This window comes from Natator depressus, chromosome 6 (genome assembly GCF_965152275.1).
Source record: "Natator depressus isolate rNatDep1 chromosome 6, rNatDep2.hap1, whole genome shotgun sequence".
Lineage (NCBI taxonomy): Eukaryota > Metazoa > Chordata > Testudines > Cheloniidae > Natator > Natator depressus.
The window spans coordinates 126,005,949-126,029,524 of NC_134239.1; the positions used below are offsets into that span (position 1 = coordinate 126,005,949).

The following is a 23,576-nucleotide window of genomic DNA, read 5'->3' on the forward strand; positions in this document are numbered from 1 at the left end:
GCCTTTGATTTATTGAACAGTAAAGGGATGATGATTACAGATGTTAACTGTATCTTTTTGTAGTGCTGTGATTTTGAAAGCCAAATTACACTGTATTCATACTGAACTGTACACAGGGGGTTATTTATTTTGTTATCTCCCTCTAGGGTGGGGCTTATTCCAAGGGTGCCTGCACTTTCATGCAGAAAATTTGTACTGGAAATTCTGGAAGAATATTCCACCAGTACAGGACATGTTGGAAGCAATATCATAAAAAAAAAAGCTCTTGTCCTCACTCTAGAACTCCCTGGGTGCTCATTTCAATTTACCAGAACACTTCAAACAGTGCCACGGTATCAGGAGTAGAGTATTTGCCCTTCGTTGTAGCTTTTACAATCACGTCAAAAAGTCATTGTGCAAAACAAAGCCAGAACTTTTATTTTTTAACTTTGAATCATTGATATCAGCCAAATATGCAGCACACTTCAAGAAATTTATTTTTTATTTTATAGCTGGACATGGTGGATACAGCTAAACTTCTCACCGCTAGGTTAGTTTTAAAAGAAGTGTTAGATACAGGGAAGGACTGCAGGTGACCCTGTAAAAACATGCCTTTGTGAACTCCACAGGGTTTTTGGGGGAATACTTCCACAGTTTCGGTAACAGTAGTACAGTACCACAAACAGAGTGTATGTCCTAGACCATACCTGATACAGCGGTATCTGACAGCCACAGAATTTCACAGGGCAGTTAAATTGTTTAAGTTACTTTAGAGACAAGAATAGCACTTTGTGTAGGAACTTCATACACCATGCTGAGTAGATGAGCATGTGGCTAGCACAAGTGTGCAAGCCTGGGAAGCAGACCTTAACAAGAAGACCCTACTGTGGCAGTGGAAAGGGACCTTTGTCTAAATGAGAACCAGGCTCCTACATGCTGATATTTAAGTGATGGCCCTCAGGTAAAACCCTACATCTGAACAAACTGCAAGTTGTTTTTTATAGCAGTGTTAGTTCACACCACCTTGTACAGTCTATTCTGAATCCATAACTTTGCTGAGTTTAAACAGGCTTAATCCAGTCTGTATGCACATACGTCTATTGACTTCAATGGCAGATACACATGTCTATCTGCAGGCAAAACTGTGCACTTTATGGGCAAGTCAAAGTTGCTGAGAGACTCAACTTGGGTATTTAGAGTTCTAACACAAATATCCATTTCTGTAACAGACTATAAAAAGTTAGCCTTAAAATGGTTTGCAGTTTTCACTGATTACATGTAAGAATAAAAGACCAATTGTTTTGTGGCCTTGACGTTCTCATTTTATTACTGATAAGTACTAATTGGCTCAGGGTATGAAATGAATGTGAACATTTAAAAAAAAAAAAAGTGATTGCTGAAAAGTGACTGAAAATGCCCCCCCCCCCAGTGATTTTCAAATCAAACTCTCTCAGTGTAAGAGCTATAGCTCACGAAAGCTTATGCTCAAATAAACTGGTTAGTCTCTACGGTGCCACAAGTCCTCCTTTTCTTTTTGCGAATACAGACTAACACGGCTGCTACTCTGAAACCAATGTAAGAGTAATAATGGTTGCTTTAACTGCCAGTCCTGCAAACTTATCTTCCCCTCATGGAGCAGCATTAACTCTCTGCAGGCCCACAAGAATCAGAATCTTATCACTAAAGGGAGCAGATATGATTGAGAACACCCAGGTAACGGAGCCGTTGAGATAAAGCAGTGCCATCTTTGCAGTTACGTTTCAGACTTTCATTTCATTCCAAACTATGCTGTTTAGTATCTGGCGTCCCTCAGAATAGGAGTTGCTGATTGCACAGTCCTGTTGAAAACCGACATGATTCCCAGTTTTATCACTGAGCAACTGGGATCTTTAGCTCAGAGCTAGGGGCTGCTAGCATATACATCTAAGAACACTAGAGACTGTGAGAACTCTCAGACAGAGTTTACTGGCCGGAAAAAGAAAGAAGGTCTTTATAAAGTCCTGTTGAATCAGGCAACCTCATCTGAAGCCCTCTCAGCTTTTCTCCCTCTCACATGCAAAAATAAACTCTATAGGTTCTTATACTGCAATCATTACCTGCCACTGCCCTGCTGTGTGACGCTGGGCAAGTCCACCTCTGGCCTCAGCTTTCTCATCTCTAGCGTGGGAAGAACAATGCTTGCTTTGTCAGGCACTGGAGATTTATGGACAAGAAAAGCTAAGTAGTTATTTTAGGAACATCAGTGGGGTCCAATCTACCCAGGGAGCTGCTGAGATCGCCCCTTGAACAATTCCGCCCATTAGAAACAGCTTAGCTAAAACACACAAACTCTCCCTGCACAAAAACAAGTTTAGCAAGAATGGTTCTGCCCCCCTACACACACAAACACACACACACACACACACACACACACACCATCCCTTTCCTTAATCTGTCCAGTAAGAGCAGGAAAGAATGTGCTAATATTCCTTATTGGACAGATAAAGGGTGGCCTTATCCTTTAAAAAATCTACCTAATTATTTCAACTTTCAAGAGGCCATTGAAAGAGTGAAAAGCTCAATCCCTGACCTTGACTTTAACCTTTGTACTCCTCAGATTACACTCCCTGTTGAGAGAAGCAGCTTCTGAGATGCTGTTAGAATCCACACCAAGCAATTTATATTTGAAATCTACCTCTCCTTACTATTTCTAGCCTGGATAAGCCCCAGTCCTCCTCCCACCCTACCCTTCTGTATCCATAGTTAGTTGCAACTTACAGTGTTTCTGCATTTTAGACACTTATAACCCATTTTTCCAGTAACAGCAATAAGCAGAAAATGTAACTCATCCTGGAAAAATTAAGGGTTCCAAACTGCTGTAATTTAACCAGTTTATTGAACTGTACTCAGATGTACAAGGATGTGCATTATTTTATTCCTAGTGCACTCTTCAGATTTAAAAAAAAAAAACCCAAGGAGCCCTTGTGGCACCTTAGAGACTAACACATTTATTTGGGCAGAAGCTTCAGATTTTAAGGTATTCTGCATTTGAGCTGATGTCTTAGCATACTCCCAACATGTGCACCAATGTTTAAGTAAAGCGTGTCTTATTTTGGCTCATTGGTTAAGCGTATTTCTATAATACTAATACTTCCATAATAGCTATGAGATTTCATAGCAATATTCTTACAATGCCATTACGTGGCAAAATTCGTCACTATAAACTATTCCATTCTAAACCCCTATTCTTTCCCTTTGCTGTGTGATTTCTCTGCCAGGACATCCGTAGCCTCAATTGCACAAAATTCATCATAGCAAGAGTTCTAATACAGTTCTAAGGGGAGAGGTTTACAGGGAAAGACTTTCCCCAATACTAATTTAAAACTCATTTAAGGTATAGGAAAACATCCAAATAGTTACCATTGCTTCCTAAGCTCGCCACATACACACACAGAGCATGGTTGTTTATGGGAAATCTCATGTCAGTAGATTAGCTTAAGTCTCCTATTAATTGATTAGAACATTTTATTTTTTAAAAGCTTCAATAGCCTTTTGCAAGGCTGCAGAGAAAGAAAACTATACAGTTGTAAATCGAGTGCTCGGCTATGTCTACCCTATAGCCTATGTGAGCAAACTGTTTTCGCTCAGGGGTGTGAATATTCCACACACCCCGCCCCGAGCGACATAAATTCCACCGACATAGAATGTAGTGTGCACAGTGCTATGCTGGTGGGAGAACTTCTCCTGCCGACCTAGCTTATGCTGCTCATGGAGATGGGGTTTTTTATGCCAGCGGGAGAGCTCTCTCCTGTCGGCATAGAGAGTTTTCACCAGACGTGCTACAGCTGCGCCCACTGCAACGCTGTACGTAGAGACATGCGCTAAGTCACATTAACGGAGATGCAGAATCTTTTTAAGCGCCTGAGAAATCTGAGCTGCAGACTTCCCTCTTTCTCTGCCAACGGGAGTGAATCAGAAGTACCCTAAATGGATAGAGGAAAGAACTATTCCATTCTAAATCCCTCTTTTTTCCCTTTTTTAGTTTGTGTGATTTCTCTGCCAAAACATCTGTAGCTTCAATTGCTGAGGATCTTCGGGAGGAAACCAAGTATGACGTTAATTATTTTTTTCATTAGTAGCCACGTACTCCCCACCCCTCTGGAATCTTACAAATTCATATTCAGCAAAACTTTTGCTTGATGAGTCATCCCTGCAACTATGTATTCTTTTCTTGCTCATGGGGCACTAGGTTTCCAACTTAGCATTTTAGAGATCTCTTTTGTCTACTCAAAAGAATTGCCAACTTAAAAGGGAGCAAGAGAACAGAGCATGAGAATGATGGAAGTGGGGCTCTTGATGCAGGAAGTTAAAATGAGCTCTCCCCTTCGGAAGGCAGTAATTGTATCACAATAAGAACATCTGCACCATCTACTAAAGTATTTCTCCTGCTCTGAAATGCAAAAGAAACAAGTCTTCATAAGAAAGAACATATTTAATTGATGACAGACCAAGTTCGGACTCAGCTGCTCTTCACATCAATATCAAGACTGGTATTTAACTTATTCCAGACACCTTCCATTACTGTATCTGTACATGCATACTTTGGACACGTAACCAAAACTGAAGAGACAAGATGACTTCACCAGTGAAAGGGGGTGGGGGGGAGGAAGTAGAAAAACTTCACAACAACAAGCTTAATATTCAAGAGACCACCAATAGTTTTCCAGGAAAAATTGAAGTAAAGATAAATTTTGTTTGAGAAACCGTGAAATTAAACAAAATCAAGATAAGTGTACATATACCAGAAGAGTTAGGGACAAAAAAGCAAAGGGATAATGTTACATTTGAGCAAGATCTCCACCCCCTGCCTTCTAAGTCTCTCCCCTTTAAATCTACAACACAAAATAATTTTCCCTGAAGAATGATCAAAAGGCAGGATTGATAGATGTGTCTTTTGCCAGAAGTCCAGACCTCACTTACTCACTCCCTCTATCTTCCGTTAATACAAAGGAAAAGCTATTATTAGAATGCCAAACCTGGAACCAATGAGGGATGTACCATCCCCTTCTAAACAACCATTCGTTGCATTTGATACTTTATACTAATAAAGTTTACAATCTTATTTGCTTCAACTATTGCAGCACAATGAGCAGATATGGCTTAGCTGTCAGGAGCCTCTTTTTCCTGCAGGAGTTAAAGCTAGCTCAGATTCCCTTATGTCATTCAGTTCTGTTTTTCTCTGTTTGTTGTCTTGGGCAAGACGACAAGCACATCTGCAGCCCTGTTGTCAATTTTTAAGTAACAGTATGAGTTTCATTGCTCATAGGAAGTGCTGGGCTAGCAGCATTGAAGACTAAGGCCTTGTCTACACAGAGTTTTGTCAACGCAAGTTACACCGACGATCAAACACCGGTATAATGACATGGTTTGTGCATGTACACACAACGTTCCTTCTGTCAGCAGAGCAGGTCCACAATTGGTACTCTAACATTGACAGAGAGCAGCACACTGTGGGTAGCCATCTGTCCCGCCTCTCAATTTTAGAATTTTCTTTTAAAGTCTCTCTCCACACCTTGCATTCTTGTTTTTCAGCCTCTGAGGATTGGAGCACCTCTCGAAACATGTCCTCCTTGGTCACTTCCTTATATGGCGGAGACACTCCGCCGGTGTGTATGGGGTTCCCCTGAAGGCCACATCTGCAGAAGCACAAGAAACAAAGAGAAGCATGATGGTTAGTGCATACACAGCATCGAATCATTATAATAAAATGCACCCTTTTTAAAAATACAAATCAGTTTCTCACTGTCCCTTGGCAAGCACACAGCTCGATGAACACCCTAAACATGGTGAGTTCAGCCCGGGGGGGGGGGGAGAGAGGGGAGGGAGCACTCAAGATGGGGCAAAGAGTCTTGGTGGGTTGTTGTTTTTTTTAAAGGGGATCACTGCAGGCGATTAGGGACAATATTTTAAATTCTACCACCATTTTCCATAGGCGGGGATCATTGAAGCCGATATCTCACTCCTAAGGGTAAGCAAGGAGGCACGGCTGCATCTCCTGTATGCGTGTGGATTCAGACCAGGTCCCTATGTGGCTCGCCCGTGTGCCAGATTGGTCGCTGCACAAGTGATTGCCAATGAGTGCAGGAAAGTTTCCTACAACTGGGGAAGGAACAAAGCAGCTCTGCCAAGGACCCTTCGGTAGAGGATTGGCGGGTACCTGCAGGAAAGTTTCCTAGAGCTCTCTCTGGAGGAGTCCCATGAAATCTTGGTGTGCATTAACACACAGTTCCACTGCACTGCTTAGCTGCACAGGGGGACGTGAAGCACACGCAAACATAGCTAGTCTTGTACATTTCTATCCCTTCACCAATACAAAGCAAAGGACAGCTCTACCTCATAACTGAGCATCATCAACTCAAAAAGATCAATTACCACAGCTCTCCTCTCCTCCATCATGCACACCAGAGATGGGCTGCTAGGACTGGCTAGACCCCTCTGGAACGGAAAAGAGGTCCTGGCTCGCCATGCCACCATACGACCCTGCTACGTGCGCCACATTGTCCTCCAACTCGACCTCCTCGTCCACAACTTTGTCCTCGGGGTTGAGTCCGCTCTCCGCCATCTCCAGCCCCACCAAAGTATCAACAGGGCTCTTGGCAGTGGGAGCAGGGTCACCACCGAGGATGGCATCCAGCTCCTTATAGAAGCAGCAGGTCTTTGGCACAGCACCAGAGCGACACATTGACTCCCTTGCCTTCTGGTAGACTGCCCTCAGCTCCTTTATCCTCACATCGCCCTGCTGCATGTCCTGTTCGTAGCCCTTCTCCAACATGTCATGAGAAATCTGACCATAGGTATCAAAGTCCCTATGGCTGGAGCAGAGCTGGGTCTGTGCAGCCTCCTCTCCCCACACTGCCAGCAGATCCCACAACTCAGGGATGCTCTACACGGGAGAGCATTTACTGTGTGGAGCCGCTCTGGTCAGCTGGGAAGATGCGATGTGAGTTGTCCATGTTGAGCAAACAGGAAGTGGAATTTTAAAAATTCCCGGGCCTTTAAATGGGGGGGGGGGGGGCTGATATCTATGTACCTGGGTGCAGGGCAGTGGCATTCAAACGGCGGTCAGGATGGGCATTGTGGGACACCTCCTGGAGGCCATTTACAGCAACATAACCAAGCGCAGGGTCTACACTGACACTTTGTCAATACAACTTTGCCGCAAAAATCTCTACACCTCTCATCAAGGTGATTTTATTTTGTTGGGAAAGCAGGAGAGTTTTGTCGGCGGGAGGAGCATGGTGGTGTGTACACCTCCACTGTTTTGTCAACGAAAGCTGACTTTTGATGACAAAACTCTGTAGTGCAGACAAGGCCTAAGTCAGACAAATAAGGTGTGGGAGCAGTTCCAGCTTCCCGTCAGAGTGCTCCAACTGTACATGAGGAAGGATAGTAAAGTCTATGTTCACTCAGTCCCCAGTTCCTCAGACTACCCGACAGACACTTAGTGCTAACTGGGATCTGTAATGTGGATGCTTGTGCACTAGAAACTGGACTGAGTTCGTTTCCTACACACCTCACTAAGCAGCTGTCTGATCACATCTGGCCATTCGCGACCTGGCTGGATTTAAAGTGGTGCCTTCACATGAAGAGTTCTGAACCAATCACAGGAGCCATTTAGGCCTAATTTAGGTTTGTTAAATTACTCCACATTCCACCGTAGCGCTCCATCATCCTGGCTACTCTAAAATGTGTGTTGCCCACAGATGCCACCACTTCATTTCACGCCATCTTTCAGGTCATTATGTAATTTAATACCACAGTTCCTCATACTGAGGCAATTTGAGACAGCATATTAAACCCTGGACAATCAGAATTTGCAAGGGTGCAGAATTGTTTTTCACCTGCACTGCACATGACTTCACACAGGGAAAAACTGAGAACGAGCATCTGCTCAGTTCTCCGCATGAGGACCATTGATAGGAGATATTACCTGGTTTAAAAAAAATCAGCTTATTGAATGCCCCATCCTGCCCTGGTTAGCTGGAGCATCCAATGCACCATCTTATTTACGTTTTGAAAAAAAATGAAGTAAGTCACATTTAAGAAGACTGCTGTATGCTGCACAGACACCTCAATTCAGATACCAGGACTCTTTCATGAAGTGACTGATGTAAGGAAGTATAGCTTGGGGGAATTTCTCTAAAACAGTACTGATTACATTCACATACAGCCCATTGCATTATATAAAATTGTGGGTTTTGATAGTTATAGAAGGGCAAGAAATGTTTTCTAAATAAATGACACACACAGTACACTGGATGGGCCCCATTTCAGGTAGGCCTCAGATGTTTGCACGCATAATTTTCCTTCTACAAATAGAGATAGAACTTACAATTCCTTGTGATTAAAATTATGGTTTCCCCCAAATAGGGAACAGTCACTCATCAGTACAACCAGCTCCACCCTAAGTAACAAAAAATGGTGGATTCCAGTCAGGAGACCAAACACATTGTAAACGTTTTTAATGAGAAGCTTTTAAGGTGTTCATGTTTTAGTTACCCCACTACAATAGGGACCCAGGCAGCCCAGCTGCTGTAGGGAGGGGACAGGGCAGAGGGGGAAAAAAAAAAATCACACCTCTTTTCAGCCTACTATTCTTTGAAGGAGACAAGTCCACTCAAAATGCTGCTGCTAAAATCATTGCCCTAGGTCATGGCTCTGGCCATGACAATTCCCTCAAACCCTGCATAGGCTTCCCCTCTACCACACAAACTCTCATTCAAGCTTTCAAAGCCCCCTGAGCTATTCCTCCTCCTGTCTCATAATGAAGTTGACGTCCATCTTCCCTCCAGTTCGGTCAGCCTCTCCCAGCGTATGTTCTCCCATGTGGTTGCTTGTGCTGCGTGGGGGGAGAAGTCAGTCAGAAGCCAAACACTTTATCCTCCTTCCATCTCACTGCAGAAAACTGCCACCTGATAACAAGTAGAGGGTTGATGAGCTGATTGATTGGCTACACTGGGCAGACATCTACTCTGTGCTAAATATTACTTTTGTTACCTCACTCTCCCCATCTTTGCTTGTTTGTCTCCTTCACCTGCTAAAGGTCTTGTCTTTTAGACTGTAAACTGTCTAGTGCAGGGATTATCAATTACCCTGTTTGTATAGTGCCTAGAACAAGAGGGTCCTGATCTGGCTGAAGACTTTAGTTGCTACCACAATATACACGTTTATTAAGTGGTGGATAAAAGAACTGGTGGGCATCACAAGAACTTCCAGAGGTCTTTCTTAAAATCCCTCACAAGGGGCTACTAAGCAGTCATGGAGGAAGACAAATTATAGATTAGAAATGTGTTGAGAGAAAACTGTATGAATAAACTCACTCTTCAGCATAAAAGGATGATATAGGAGTGCCTTAAATCTCCACCCTGGAACGAGTGCTATTTCATAATGATCTAAAGAGGGGTGAACAAGAAAATGGTAAGCTTTGCAGATTGGGGGGGGAATCAAAAGAACTTCATCAAGAGCCACTCCACTGTAGCTCACGAAAGCTTATGCTCAAATAAATTTGTTAGTCTCTAAGGTGCCACAAGTCCTCCTTTTCTTTTTGCGGATACAAACTAACACGGCTGCTACTCTGAAACTCCAATAAAGTGTAATTGAAGTAACCTGAGTTGCCGAATTGGCAGAGACTCTGAAACAATAGCTGAGATGTGAAGTTCCACATTCGTTTCAATAAGTAATAACTCAAATGTCACTGATATTAACAGATATTTAAAGTAATTTCACTGGTCAGAGCATGCAAGAAAGAAGAGAAAGTATAATCTACACTAGTGTTTCCCACCATGGAAGGGGGGACAGGGCAGACACAGATGTATAAAGAAAGATTTGTAGGCCTCTGTTCACACATAGCAGGGTTGCATGAGGATTAAACTGGATTTAATTTCATGAAGGAGGGTTCAGCTTCCAAAGGTTTGGGAAAACAGACTTGCTAAACTGTTGCCTGTGACAAAAAGGACAGCAGTGACCAAAATGGGAAAGAAAAGTGATATATTAAGAAAGGGACAGAGACTAATACCAACTTTGATTGTAAATTCTTTGGGCAGGTCTTTTGTTTGTACAGCACCTAACACAATGGAGCTGGAACCTCTAGATCCTACCACACAATACTAATATCTAGGACAATATTCTCTCACCTTGAATACCACAGTCAGTTTCTATAACTCTGTTTCAAAAAGGATATAAGCAAGAAATAGAAAAAGCCCGGAAGAGGACAGCAAAAGCGGCCAGAGACATGGCAAGACTTTTCTGTGAGGTAAGATTGAAAAGTTTAAGGCTGCTCAGTTTGAGGAGATATCTGAAAGGAATGTAGAATCATGGGAGTGTTCTTACCCTAGGAGAGGGTAAATTGGAGAGAAAGGAACACCCAATTAAATTAAAAGGTAAACTTTCCAGGTTGATAAAGGGAATTGTTTACACAACACAGTTAACCAGCGGAACTCACTAGAGAGCAGGATTTGTTAAAGAATTAGGCATAATTACAACACAGAGTTACATTAGCTAAAGACAAACCCGTCATGCGTACCAGGACATAACCCAAATAATTACATTGCGCTAGAAAACGATTTCCCTTACAGCACTGGTTCTCAAACTGTGGGGTGTGCCCATGCCATGGTTATTAGGGGGCACCAGGACCTGACTGTGCTTAAGAATTTTTTTGTGTTTCTTCAAAATACTGTTGATAAAAGAAGAATTCCTCTCACTAAGTGTCTCCCTCCAGCTCCTGCCAGGCTGGAAGAACAAAGGAGAGGGAGGGATGAGGAGCAGCTTGCCTCTCATAGGTTGATGCACAGGCACCTCGTTGGGAGGTAGTTTCTCCCTGCTCACACAGGCCCTTGCACATGCATGCTGGGGATTGTGCCGGGGCCAAAGAAGCTTGCAGCCTGTGAATCATCATGGGAGTGTCCCAAGGGCAGGAGCCCAGCCTGGCTGCCTATGTCCTGCCGCCCAGAGCATGTCCCAGCCAGGGGATGTTTGCAGGCTGGGGACAAACAGGGCATACAAGCCGGGATGGTCTCCCAGACTCCTGACATCTACAGAAATTCTGTTTCTTAGAAAGAGGAGGGTGTGCATAGGATGTGACCCTCCAAAAGGGGGTGCAGCAAAAAAAAAAAAAAAAAAAGTTTGGGAATCTTCGCCCTATAGTTATTTTAGTGCCTAAAAGTGACCATTATGGGGGGCATCTTCTTTGGTTGTTTAACCACACATTCTTCTGAAGCAACTTGTGCTGGGTTATTGAGATATGAACTTTGACTAGACAGACCATTGTTTGATCCAGTATTCTCGCTTCACCACCTCTTCTGAAAGACAGAGGAAGCCAGTGACAAGCAGTCAGTACACCAACTGAATCTTTAATGAAGTGGGTTAGTACCTCTGGCCTTCTGAGGGCTTTACCACCAGCTTTTTGTTTTTTAAAAAGGTTGTTGCCCAGCTATTGTTTGTATTATGGTAGCACTTAGGCGCTCCAGTCATGGAGCAAGGCTTCATTGTGCTAGGTGCTGTACAAAAGAGAACAAAGAGACAGCCTCTGCCCCAAAGAGCTTACACTCTATAAGATAAACAGGTGGGGAGGCACAAGGAAAGAAGGAGAAATATTTTGTCATCAAGGTGGCTGCCTTGGTGGATAACTCAGCCTGAGGGTACGTCTGCATTTCGAGCTGGGGGTGCAATACCCCGCTCAAGGCGGCACATCTGTGCTAGCTCTGAGGCAGCATGCTATAAACAGAGCATAGCTATGGCAGCGCAAGGGGCAGGCCGCCTTCAATACGTACCCATCTGAGATGCTGGGCATGTACTCAAGGTGGCTAACTTATCCTACATTGTCCTAGCTCAGACAGAGTTACTGTACACATCTCTCCTTAAGCTGGGATTTACACACGCAGCTCAAAACTTAGACATACCCCAAGGCCCAGAGGCTGCAAGACCATTAAATGCTAATCCTTGGACCAAGAGCAAAATGACACCTGTACAGTGGCCCCAAGACCATTTTGCATACGGTCCATTCCCACCAGCTCAGAAGAACAACACCCCCAAAACCTGAGACTTAAAACCTTCACTTAAAAACCGTTAAATGTTCTCATTGATTCAAAACAGTGTAACAATTGAAAGATCATTCTATACATCAATCACTAAAAGGCATTAGAAAAATAGAATTCAGGTATGTGGCTGGTGGGTCTGCTCACCATATTTGGGGTCAGGAAGGATTTCCCCCACCAATTCAGATTGGCAGAGATCCTGGGGGGGAGGGGGTTACTTTCCTCTGCGGCATGGGGCACAGATCATTTGCAGGTTTAAACTAAGTAACTGGTGAATTCTCGGTAACTTGAAGTCTTAAAATCATGGTTTGAGGACTTCAGTAACTTTACCAGAGGTATAATAGAACCTCAGAGTTATGAGCCCCAGAGTTACAAACTGACCAGTCAACCACATACCTCATTTGGAACCAGAAGTACACAATCAGACAGTAACAGAGAGGAAAAAAGAGCAATTGAAGTACAGTGCTGTGTTAAACTACTACAAAAATAAAGGGAAAGCAGCATTTTTCTTCTGCGTAGTAAAGTTTCAAAGCTGTATTAAGTCAATGTTCAGTTGTAAATTTTTAGAAGAACGACGAGAATGTTGTGTTCAGTTACGAACAACCTCCATTCCCAACGTGTTCGTAACTCTGCAATTCTACTGTAATGGATCTGTTTCAGCGGTGGGTGGGTGAGGTTCTGTGGCCTTTATTGTGCAGGAGATCAGACTAGAGGATCAAGATGGTCCTGTCTGTCCTTAGAGTCTATGAATCACAAGTGTGGCCAGAACGGTAAATGGTTATATAATGCAAGTGTGTTACTAGTTTATAGAACGCTTTAATACTTAGCCCTTGAAGTGCTTAAATGCAGACAATATCCAATTCCATTTTTCCTTTGAGAAGGTTGACAGGACTTCAACAAGGAGTGGCAAACTTGCCCCTTTGCTGAGAGTGGGGGACTGAACTATCAAGTTCTGAAGAATTTAAGCTTTATTTTTGGTGGGCACAGCTATATCAGTCTGGGTGTAAAACAAACAAAAAAAAACCACACACGGTCACCATCCCACCCCCCAACATAGCAATGCCAACAAACCCTCCAGTATAGATGCAGGAATCACAGCAGAAGAGCACAACACCAGCAAAGCATTTGTTGAGTCTATAGTCAGTTCTAATGTTGCTCAAAACTTCATTCTGCTGCTTGAGAAAGCGAAGAGGCCTGGCTCCACTTCATTGCTGCTACTCAGTACCCTATGACCACTAAAACTGATTACAATGTATCAGGTTCCTTCTGCTGCGGCGGCTAAGCAAAGCAACGAACAGCAGTCAAGGCAGGTTCTAAAAGCTATTCAGGGGAGAAAACTATACAAAAAAAACCCAAAGCCTGAAGGAGGGGCAGAGCAGCAGGCATCCTGCTGGCCCTCCCCATGAATCAGCTAGGAAAAGAGACCCACTCCAAACAGTCAGGAGGCTTGAGGATAAGCAGTAGGTGAATAGAAAACGGTCTCCTCTAGCAGAAGGTTGGTAAAATGAGCCTCAGAGCAAGGTCCAAGCACAGAACCTTGGCAGGGATCCAAGCATCCTTCACCTTCATCCAGCAGCTTTTCTATCTGCCAAGTTTGGTTAGTCCTCAGGCTAGCAGGTGACTTTTTGCAAGCGCTGGGTATTGCGAAGAAAACAAAATTCACAATACAGTTGACAAAGGCTGTCCCCAACTCTTTTTAATGAGGTAATTTTATTTGTATGATAAATACAGCGCTGAAAATAAGGCAGATAATTGTTTGTCCCTCCTAGCTAGATTAAAAAAAAGTTGTTCCCAGTGTTTGGCAAACTCAGGATTGCTTTTTTATTCCCTATATCTGAACCTTCCACATCATCAGACTTTGTTTTGATGGGGGAGCTCGACCAGAACCAAGCCATTTAGTCTAATCTTGTGAGTTTGCAAGCAAACGCTTCCTCTTGGAGGGTATAATAGCATATGCTACTGGGCTCACATTGGATTCAATTACTGCTAAGACAACGGATTAAACCCATCCCTATATGATGGGGGAAAAAGCCTCCACAAGAGCTGAGGCAGTTCCAAACTAATCCAGCCCCTGGGGGGAAAAGGGCATTCATTATGACAGATGTTTAACTAACACTGTATGAACACATTTCAGTGCACCTAGTGGTAACTGAAAAGTTGAAACAGCCATAGAGTTAATGGCTTCATTTCTAGAATAATATTCCCAGTTTCCAAAAGAAATGTTAAAGGAAGTTCCTCAGGGTAAAACAGCAAAAATATGAATAGTATAAGGGCTGAGTAACCCCACATTCCTTATACTGTGAAGTGTAAGACCTACTTCTGAAGAACGCAGACCAACAAATGTTATTTTCAAGTTTAGAAGCTGTCAACGCTAGAAACAGTGTCAATTACACCTTGCAGTGTTACCCAACAACACTGCAAACCAATATAATTTAAAACATTTATAGAATATGAGTTCGAACCTATTATTTGCATCCTTATTGCATTCATGTAAACATGGTGTCTGGAATGTTTTTGCCTGTATTCTGAACATTAATAGTCACAGTGCCAAAGCTGTTTTTCCCTCTAATAGCTGGTAATACCAGGATAAGTATTCATACAGACTAATCTCAGCACAAGCCCCTCTCCGCCCCCCAAGGACATGTATGAACCTTCATTTAAACACCTGTATAAGTATCAAAACTTAGTACAATACATGAGTAGGATGTCATTACAGCTCAAAAACCCACCAGATTTTTAGATATCAAAAGACATAGGTCTTAATGGACAACAGCATAGAAATAATACTGTTCCCTTCCTATGGAAGAATTCCAGCTAAACATCCAGACTACAGCCTTTCTAGAAATGAGAAAGTAACACTACCTCTCTCTCTCTCTCTCACACACACACACACACTTGCTTCCCAGTTTTGTTTTTACCAGAGGGGGCAACGCAAGAGATATCCACCCTGCCCTCAAGTTACCTTCATACCTTATGAACTCTGAAGTGTTACATACTCAACTAGCTAACCTGAATGTGAAACGCACCTCTATGGAATATGATCAATCATACAAGCATAACTGCCTGTGTCACAAGTAATATGGCACAACAGCCACATTTTCCAGATCTGCTTTTTCCCTTGTCATTGACAATACATGGGACGCTCCGTTGCTCCCACTCTCCTTTGGAATTAAAGAAGAATTTGGGGGGTGGAGTTAGGTGCGTCTGCACAAAATTTTCACTCCTTTTGCTGTCATTTCCATTACCCATTTAACTGTAGAACTCATCTTTAGAACTAGAAATAATGCGGTGTGATTCAGCATTTGCTTTTTTTGTAAACCGAAATATTTCCATAGAAATATTTCCATTAACAATGCTTCTACCTACTATTTGAAGAAATGCCATCCTCTGAGTCTTGCCCAAGTACTGTGCCTACAACCAATTTTGGTTCAGTTAGTGCAGCTCCAGGGGTTACATTAGTCCTGCCTTGAGTGCAGGGGACTGGACAAGAAGACCTCTCAAGGTCCCTTCCAGTCCTATGATTCTAGGAGTACAGAAGATAGAAGTACTTAAAAGGTGACCTGCAAAAGGGGGAAAAAATTGAATTTTTTTTTTGCACTTCATGATTACATAATAGACCTGAGACAAATTTAAAAATTACTTTTTAAAAGTTAAGAAGTCAGGTTCTGTGTACGTTTGATCAGCATTTCTCAACCTTTTTGATACCAGGGACCAGCTTGCTGCCTTCCTAAATTGTGTCAGGGAGATCTCAGGGACCAGAGCCAGTCCACGGACCGGTCATTGAGACCACTGCCTTAGGCAATTCCATAAAGATCTAGAGCACTTACTGGATGACACCGGAAGTGAAACCTTATTGAAAAGAAAAGCGATTTTTATTCAGACTGTTTTAAAAGCTTTGTTATTTGTGTATTTAACTTGAGACAGAGAAACAGAAGGAAGCTTTTAAGATATTTCCCTTAAATAACGATCTAAATTAACAAAAAAAGTGCCTATATGAGGCTACTTTTGATGTCTCTGAACACACACACCAAAGGACTTCCAGCTTTTTTGTTCAACAAAGCCTCCAAAAAGGCAGCTGGGAACCCCATTTAGGAGCATGGCATTGTAGATTTGATTACATGCTCTGAGGAGGAGGTAGTTAGCTCCATAAATGGGCAAGGAAGAATGGTACCAATAGTTTCGATGCTACCAGTGAAGTGAAACAATTTTTCTATTAGAATATCTACAGATTAAATTTGGAGGCAATAACCCAACAGCATAGGTAAAGGCATCCAGTTCTTATCCCCCACCCCCACCCCCACCCCGGCTCCCCCTAGAAGTTATAGTACTATAAACATATGCAAGCTCATTATCGCTTATTTTCCATTCCATCTTTTACAAAAGTAGGTACCATCTCAGCTGTCTCAAACTTTTATGGAACTAACTTCCTCCCCAGACCACAGACATCAAATCCACCATGCTGCGCTCTTGCACTGGAATTGCATTTATTGACCAGCATCACCTCACGTGGACAAATACTAAGTATCAAGTATCAGAGGGGTAGCCGTGTTAGTCTGGATCTGTAAAAGCAGCAGAGTGTCCTGTGGCACCTTATAGACTAACAGACATATTGGAGCATAAGCTTTCGTGGGTGAATACCCACTTCGTCGGATGTGTAGCATGTCGCATGATACATGTCATAGCTGTTGGTAAAAGTTGACATTGTAAGGGTGACTATTTGTGGGTTAGATCTCTATAACTGTGTGTGTTAATCTTTAGCTTCATTTCTTCATTAGAATACCATTCTTGAATTACTATTTTTTGTGCATGCATCCGATGAAGTGGGTATTCACCCACGAAAGCTTATGCTCCAATACGTCTGTTAGTCTATAAGGTGCCACAGGACTCTTTGCCACTAAGTATTAAAAGTAGGATTACTTGAAAATACGAGATAGACCCATTCAGCTCACCTATTTTATCTCTTCAAAAATGCCGCTCCCAAAAATTATCCTGCTTTTTATGATACTTCAAATGGTCCTTCTGACATTTGATGTTCGTTTAAATAATTTGCTTCACCCCTAAGTACTGAAGGACAACCTACACAGTATAGAATCCTAGGGTGTTTTTTTTTTTTTTTTTAAAGAGTTAAAGGTCAACGTGAGACTTAAGTGCTAAAGTATCAGAATAGTAATTCTTCCCCCACCCCTCACTGGATTAAATGCTAATATTCTGTACAAATAGCGCTTTGGAGTTTACACTTACCTAGGGCTAGTGGAAGTTTTCCCACAAAGTACCAATATCTTCTGGGTAATTTAAGATTTTTATTTTAGCCATTAAGGTTGCAAACATTACAAACCCAAACCAAGATTATACCAATGCGATGTTGTTCCTAACAGTTCTGGTGCCTCTGCTGCTCCTGAGACCTTCCACAAATTACAAAGTGAAAGTTGACCAATCTTGTCAGTTTTGACTACTTTTTCCGCCCCACAATTCTGCTGGAAACAGTGAAACTGCCAGTCAGGTCAATTTGTCAGATATTTAATTAATATAATTTTCATTTGACCAGCCCTGACAGTATTACCGTTTATATAACATGTAAATAGAAAGTCGATTGACTGGCAGTGTGCTATTTAAATAAGGAACGGTACATTTTTTAAATGAATGGAAATGTGGCTTTAATTTGAGGGGCACTGCATGCCTCTGGGAAACAGGTTTTTTTGTTTTTGTTTGCAGGGTTAGTCTTCATTCAGGCTAGTAGGTGGCAGGCAAATTCTTCCAAGCCTTATCCATAAATACCTATTTTCTCCAGTGACTGGAAAAGAGATTGGTGAAGGCTTTTCTGATTCATAAAGAATAATAATTCAAGAATGGTATTTTAATTAAGAAAGGAAGCTCAAGCTGAACACACACACAGTTACAGAGATCTAACCGACAAATGGTCACCCTTATAATGTCAACTTTTACCAACAGCTACGACGTGTTACCAGATTTACAAGTTTATTTTTCTGAGGTTGTGTCTACGCACACTTGCGCTGGTTTAACTAAATCAGTTTTAAAAGCCACATCCCTAGCTAAGGTGGCTCAAGTTTATGTGTAGACAAGACAAGCTAGATCAGCGTTTCTCAAATGCGGCCACGAAGGGCTTTTCTTGCGGCCACATCCTCCTGGGCTGTGATGGGGGACACAGGGTGGGAGAGAAGCAATGGCCCCTCTCCCAGGGCCACTAGTGGGGGTTTGGCCCTGCCCCCACTCCGAAGACACAAATGCTGGAGGTGCAAGCAGCTGGTGAATGCCCCACTTTCCCCGAGGGCAGGTGGGCAGTCTGGCCATGGGGCTTTGGGCTCCATCCACACGATAGCAGGCTCTGGTCCCAGGCTCACCACCCACACCATCATCGCTGGGCCCCATGGCCTCCTTGCCCTCCTCCCCATCCAGGGCCTAATTTGTCCCAGGGCTTGCTGGGGCTGAGTATGCGTGGTGTGAAACGTGATATTAACAAACATACAAATATCACGTTTCACAGCAGCAGACTTACTACCCAGCAAGTTTAAAAAAAAAAAGAGCAAACAAAAAAAGCAAAAGAAGCCATAAAAATGCAAGAACATGCAAAACACCTTGTGTTTCTATTCTGTTTATGTCCAGTAAAGAACAGAGACCACTGTACGTTTTTATTACTGAGTCTGAAAAAAACCTACATAAATAAATTACAATGATTTGGACATGTATATATACACATATTTGTTTGTTTTTCCTAAAGTTAATTAAGTAGTTTAGGAAAAATTGTCAGTGCAACCACCAGCAAGAGTTGGTGGCCGCACTCTGAGGCCACCAAAAAATTTGTTGTGAGAACCCCTGAGCTAGGTTCTGAAGGGTAATTTTTTTTTTTTTTTTTTTTTTAAATATTGCAGCCACTGTACTAGCACCAACACCACCTGGATACACCTGAGCACTTGAAAATTGATTTTTAGGATTAGGTTAAGGCAGTGGGACAATATTAATGACTCCCAAGTCACCTGTGTACTCCTGATCTTTCGGCATAAGTGACGAAAGGTGACCAGAAAGTGTTGCCTTTTTCCTTGATGTCTCATATCCACTTCAAAGGCCAGTATCTCTTCTATCCCTTCTCAATGTCAACTCAACCATCTTTAAGCATGTCAAAACTGCCACTCTACATCCAGATTCCAAAGTCTGGTTAGCTTTTCCTGTTACATCACATTTCTACCCTCCACTCTGAAAAGTTACTTTAGCAGCTTCAATTTGTGTACCGTTCTAGCCTTATCCCTACTCCCCTTCCAAATTCCTTAACTGCCTTATTGCTGAACTAGCTGCTTCATTCTCAACCTCGGAGCTCCACACAACTTCACTCCTTTACATCTCTACCTGTAACTCCTTACATGCCTCTGTAGTCTCTAACAGCTCTCGACTTCTTATAACAATTTTTCCATTCTACCCCTTAATCTAAAAAAGCACCTTCCCTTCCCTCTACTCCTTCAAAGCCATTTTCTTCATGAAACTTTCCAGGACCGATCACCTCATCATCAGCACCTCTGTGCTTTCTGGCAGGTAAATTGTTCTGTGCATTATATTTGTCCAAGTTACAATGTAAGTTCCTTAGGGCAGAGATCTTGTACTGAAGTATTTTACAAAAGCATAACATATTAAACATTAAGTTCACTGAAATAAAAAAGCCTGTAATTGGAAGTGGAAATATTTTTAAAAGAAACTTGTCTCCTCTTTCCAACTTTTCAATTGTAATTATGTGACTTAAAGAGTCCTCAAAAGAGAATCTAATAGCATTACAATCTTTCAAACCCAGGTTAAACAGAACCTAGGCCTCTATGTAAGCAGAAGGCACTACTCCACTGTATTATAGAGATCCTTTCTGGTTTTACCATATTCAAATATAAGTAAAATACCAGGAGAGCTGCACTGTATAATTGCTTTATTTTCTGCTCATTAGTTCTTTACCAACACTACAACCATATTGAGAACATAAAATTCCTGTTTACTGAGGTCAGGGAGATGAAAAATCTACAGACTCATTCACTTACCAGACAAGAATAATGCCATTCAAAAAAATGTACTCCAGTTTACTTCGTAAGAACACAGAAGTTGATGCACTTATAATTCAGTTGTAAGAATTCTGATAAAAAAAAAAGATTGCCACTTTAACCTGCAGGCTACAATTACTTGCATTGTTCTCCCTCCCCCCGCTTCCTTCATAAAGACATTTTGAAAATGAAGCCTGTATATTTCGTTCAGTAGCAAAGGTCATTTATTTTTGAATTATCTGCCACACAAGTTTCAGTAACTTTAGAGTCTTTCCCCCCAGAATAAAACATTTAAAAATTCAAGAGTATAATTAAATTTATCATTTTACCTACACAACAGAATATCTAAAGTAACAAAAATTACCAAAGAAATACAAAATTGTGAATTCAATTTAATGTAAAAACCTAGTGAAATTTAAACTTGCCCCAAACAGTGTTTGAAGAGAAAGAATACAGTAAACACTTTAGACTGAAAGTGAAAATCCAACTTTTCATTTTGATTGAGATATGTTTAAGAAAGTTTGAAAACTATTAATAGAGCTTCAAGTCTTCCAGTTTAGGCATTTACCTTGTGCTTGGCTTTTTTAATATTTGTTCCAGAAGAAAACAATTGTACCCTGGTGTTTGTTTATACACCTTTACACTACCACACTATTTGACCAATTACATTAACTGAACTGAAGAATTTATTGAATTTATAAAAACTAGAAAATGGAGCAACAATTCAAGAAGGACTTAAAAGGACTTCCAAAATGAAGACTTTTAGTTTCCCCTTCAGAATTATGATTTAAAGTAATTCAACTTGCCTTGCTTTTCTAACAAACTTTTTCCTTTTATAAAATTGTTTCTGAATCATTGCTATATTTTCTAGTATCATCTAGAATCCTATCACTGCCATTGCAACCCACATTTAGAGTGTCCCTCTCTTGGAACCATATTCTAAACAAAGCATTTTTCTTCAAGGGGTCCTTAAGCATTAAATTTTTAGGAAATGAACTTCAATATTTTTATCTCCCCATAGATCTTTGGTAAGAGCTCCATAATACACTGTACTTAACATACAGAGTCAACACTGCGGAAATGTAGTGTAATGCCCCGATCTAATGTAAAACTTACACCCTCAAAAAAAATTTTTTTTTCTCTTCTTCTAGTTTTGTAGAGTTACATTCCTAGAATTCCCCAGTTGAGTTTAACTCCTTGAGGAAATCTGAAGTTAATCCTTAAGGCTGAATAAAACCCAGCTGCTTTACATTTTTTGCACCCAGTATTAATACTTGATTGAAATGATACACTGATTTGAACTCTCAATCTGGGTGGGTTTGGTTTGTTTATTTTTGCCATAACTTCCCAGTCAGAGACAGCTGAAAACTGTGTTATGGCAAGTGAGCTGCTTGCCCTTTAAAAACTATATATGGAAGTTTACATTCATAGTCATATACTCACTCTACACCCCACCCTCATTACTAATTACTCAATGGATTTAAATTCAGACATTCAACACAGTTCCTTTCATAAAGAATTATAGTAATGTTACTGAAACAGAGGGACAAAAATGTTTAAAATTACTTTCATGGGTTAGATTGTGGTCTTGCAAAAACTAAATCGTGATATAAATGACTTCTTCAAACGTCAGTTACTTAAAAGTTAAAATGATTAATTTCTGTTAAAGTTTAGAACTGAGCTTGTGTATTCAAATGATTATGATATGGAAACAAATGGGGGGTTTTGCAGCTGATAAAGATGCATGCTTTTCAGAAAACATGAGATTTTCAAACTTTGGAAGAGGAAATGTCTCCAAAAGTCTCAAGATTAACAAATGCATCTTTCCTATATTGTAAGAGAGGCAAGACAACTTGATTTTTGCCTAATGGTAAATTATTTAAAGTAAAAGGAACAGTAATGCTTACACATTACTGCTATACTTTCTGGAAAGATGATATCTCCCACTGTGAGGAGACTGACACATAACTAGTTAAGACTGCAGCTAAACATCATTAACTTTGCAATGCAAGACATAGGAACTGTGAGTAGAGTATAACTTGGAACTATTACATCATTCACATTTTATTCATTATATGGTTGCTATGCAATATGGGGAACTTATTTGCATCCCTACTCATGCATGATGTATGGTTCAGAACTTCACAGCTGACATTTCAATGCAGTTCTTACATTACCTCTGATATGTACTTTGAACATATTACAATGGTATTCTCACTATCTGCCACTGTAGGCAAGGTTTTATTTACCATGTTAGTTTTAGATATGAAAAGACAGATTTAAAGTTACTATTTAGTTACAGATTAAGGACTTCTTTTTAAAAAGAAGTCCTCAATTAAAAAGACAGACTGCAGTTTGATTTTAAGCAATAATTTTCAGTTTACTGACGAAACAGACCTATCAACATATTCTGCATGAATGCAAAAAGAAGCAATCTACAGCAAGTGATAAAGAAAAAAAAAATTCAAAAAAGTAGAACCGGAAAGCATACATTGAAAATGGTTACCCCTTCCCCGCCCTGCAAAAAAAAAAAAAGAAAAAAAAAAAAAAGGAATCAAACCATTATAAGGGCTAATCAAGAGAGGAAAAAAATTACTTAGCAAATCTACAGTGTGTCTTTCCCCATTTGCTGGAAGTCTGCCATAGCATCTAGTGCTTGTGTTCGTGTCACATTTGGAAATTACAGCATCCTAACGCCAAGCAAGAAGAGTTAAACAGGAATCCAGTCAGCGTGTAGAAGGAAAGGGTGGTAACTGGAGAAGAAGTGATCATAATCCTATGGATGCTTGGTTTTACTTTTTCGGTAGAGAATCATTCTTCTAGGAAACCAGGCAGGCTATTTTTTTTTTAATTATCTGCAGACTAAGTAGTTATTGTTATCATTAGGATTTATAATTGGACGTTAACCATGTCAGCCCTTCATAGAGTCCATCCCCTGTGGTAGCACAGGAGGGCTGCACGTACCAATTCCTATCCCTGATCCGGGTGAGGCCCAGTTTCTCCTGGATTTCATGGGGTTTCATAGCATCGGGCAGGTCCTGCTTGTTGGCGAAGATGAGGATGATGGCGTCCCGCATCTCCCGGTCGTTGATGATGCGGTGCAGCTCCTGGCGGGCCTCGTCGATGCGATCGCGGTCGGCGCAGTCCACCACGAAGATTAACCCCTGCGTGCCCGTGTAGTAGTGCCGCCACAGGGGGCGGATCTTGTCCTGGCCCCCGACATCCCACACGTTGAACTTGACGTTTTTGTAAGTCACCGTCTCCACGTTGAAGCCCACGGTGGGGATGGTGGTGACGGACTGGCCCAGCTTCAGTTTGTACAGGATGGTGGTTTTACCGGCCGCGTCCAGCCCCAGCATCAGGATCCGCATCTCCTTGTTGCCGAAGATCTTGGACAGCACCTTGCCCATCTCGGCGGCATCCACGGGGCCCCCTCGGGGCAGAGCGGAGCCCGGCGGCCGCTGGCACACGTGCTGCGAGCGGGAGGCCGCGGCGT

The 23,576-nt window shown here is 41.7% G+C and overlaps 1 protein-coding gene across 5 annotated transcripts; it reads right to left on the reverse strand.

The window, feature by feature from the left end:
* Positions 1-4,511: 4,511 nt before the first annotated feature.
* On the reverse strand, positions 4,512-23,576 carry ARF6 (ARF GTPase 6). Of its 5 annotated transcripts, none has more exons than XR_012640021.1 (3): positions 23,045-23,576; positions 20,081-20,172; positions 4,512-5,654 (listed from the first exon to the last, which is right to left on the reverse strand). XR_012640021.1 is itself a non-coding variant. In XM_074956567.1 (2 exons), coding segments are annotated over exons 1-2 (447 nt in total). In that variant the 5' UTR covers positions 23,491-23,576; the 3' UTR covers positions 4,513-5,653. The 5 variants fall into 5 exon arrangements, 2 of the variants coding, with proteins under 2 accessions (XP_074812668.1, XP_074812667.1); XR_012640020.1 differs by having other exon boundaries at positions 4,526-5,654; positions 22,677-23,573; XM_074956567.1 differs by lacking the exon at positions 20,081-20,172 and having other exon boundaries at positions 4,513-5,654.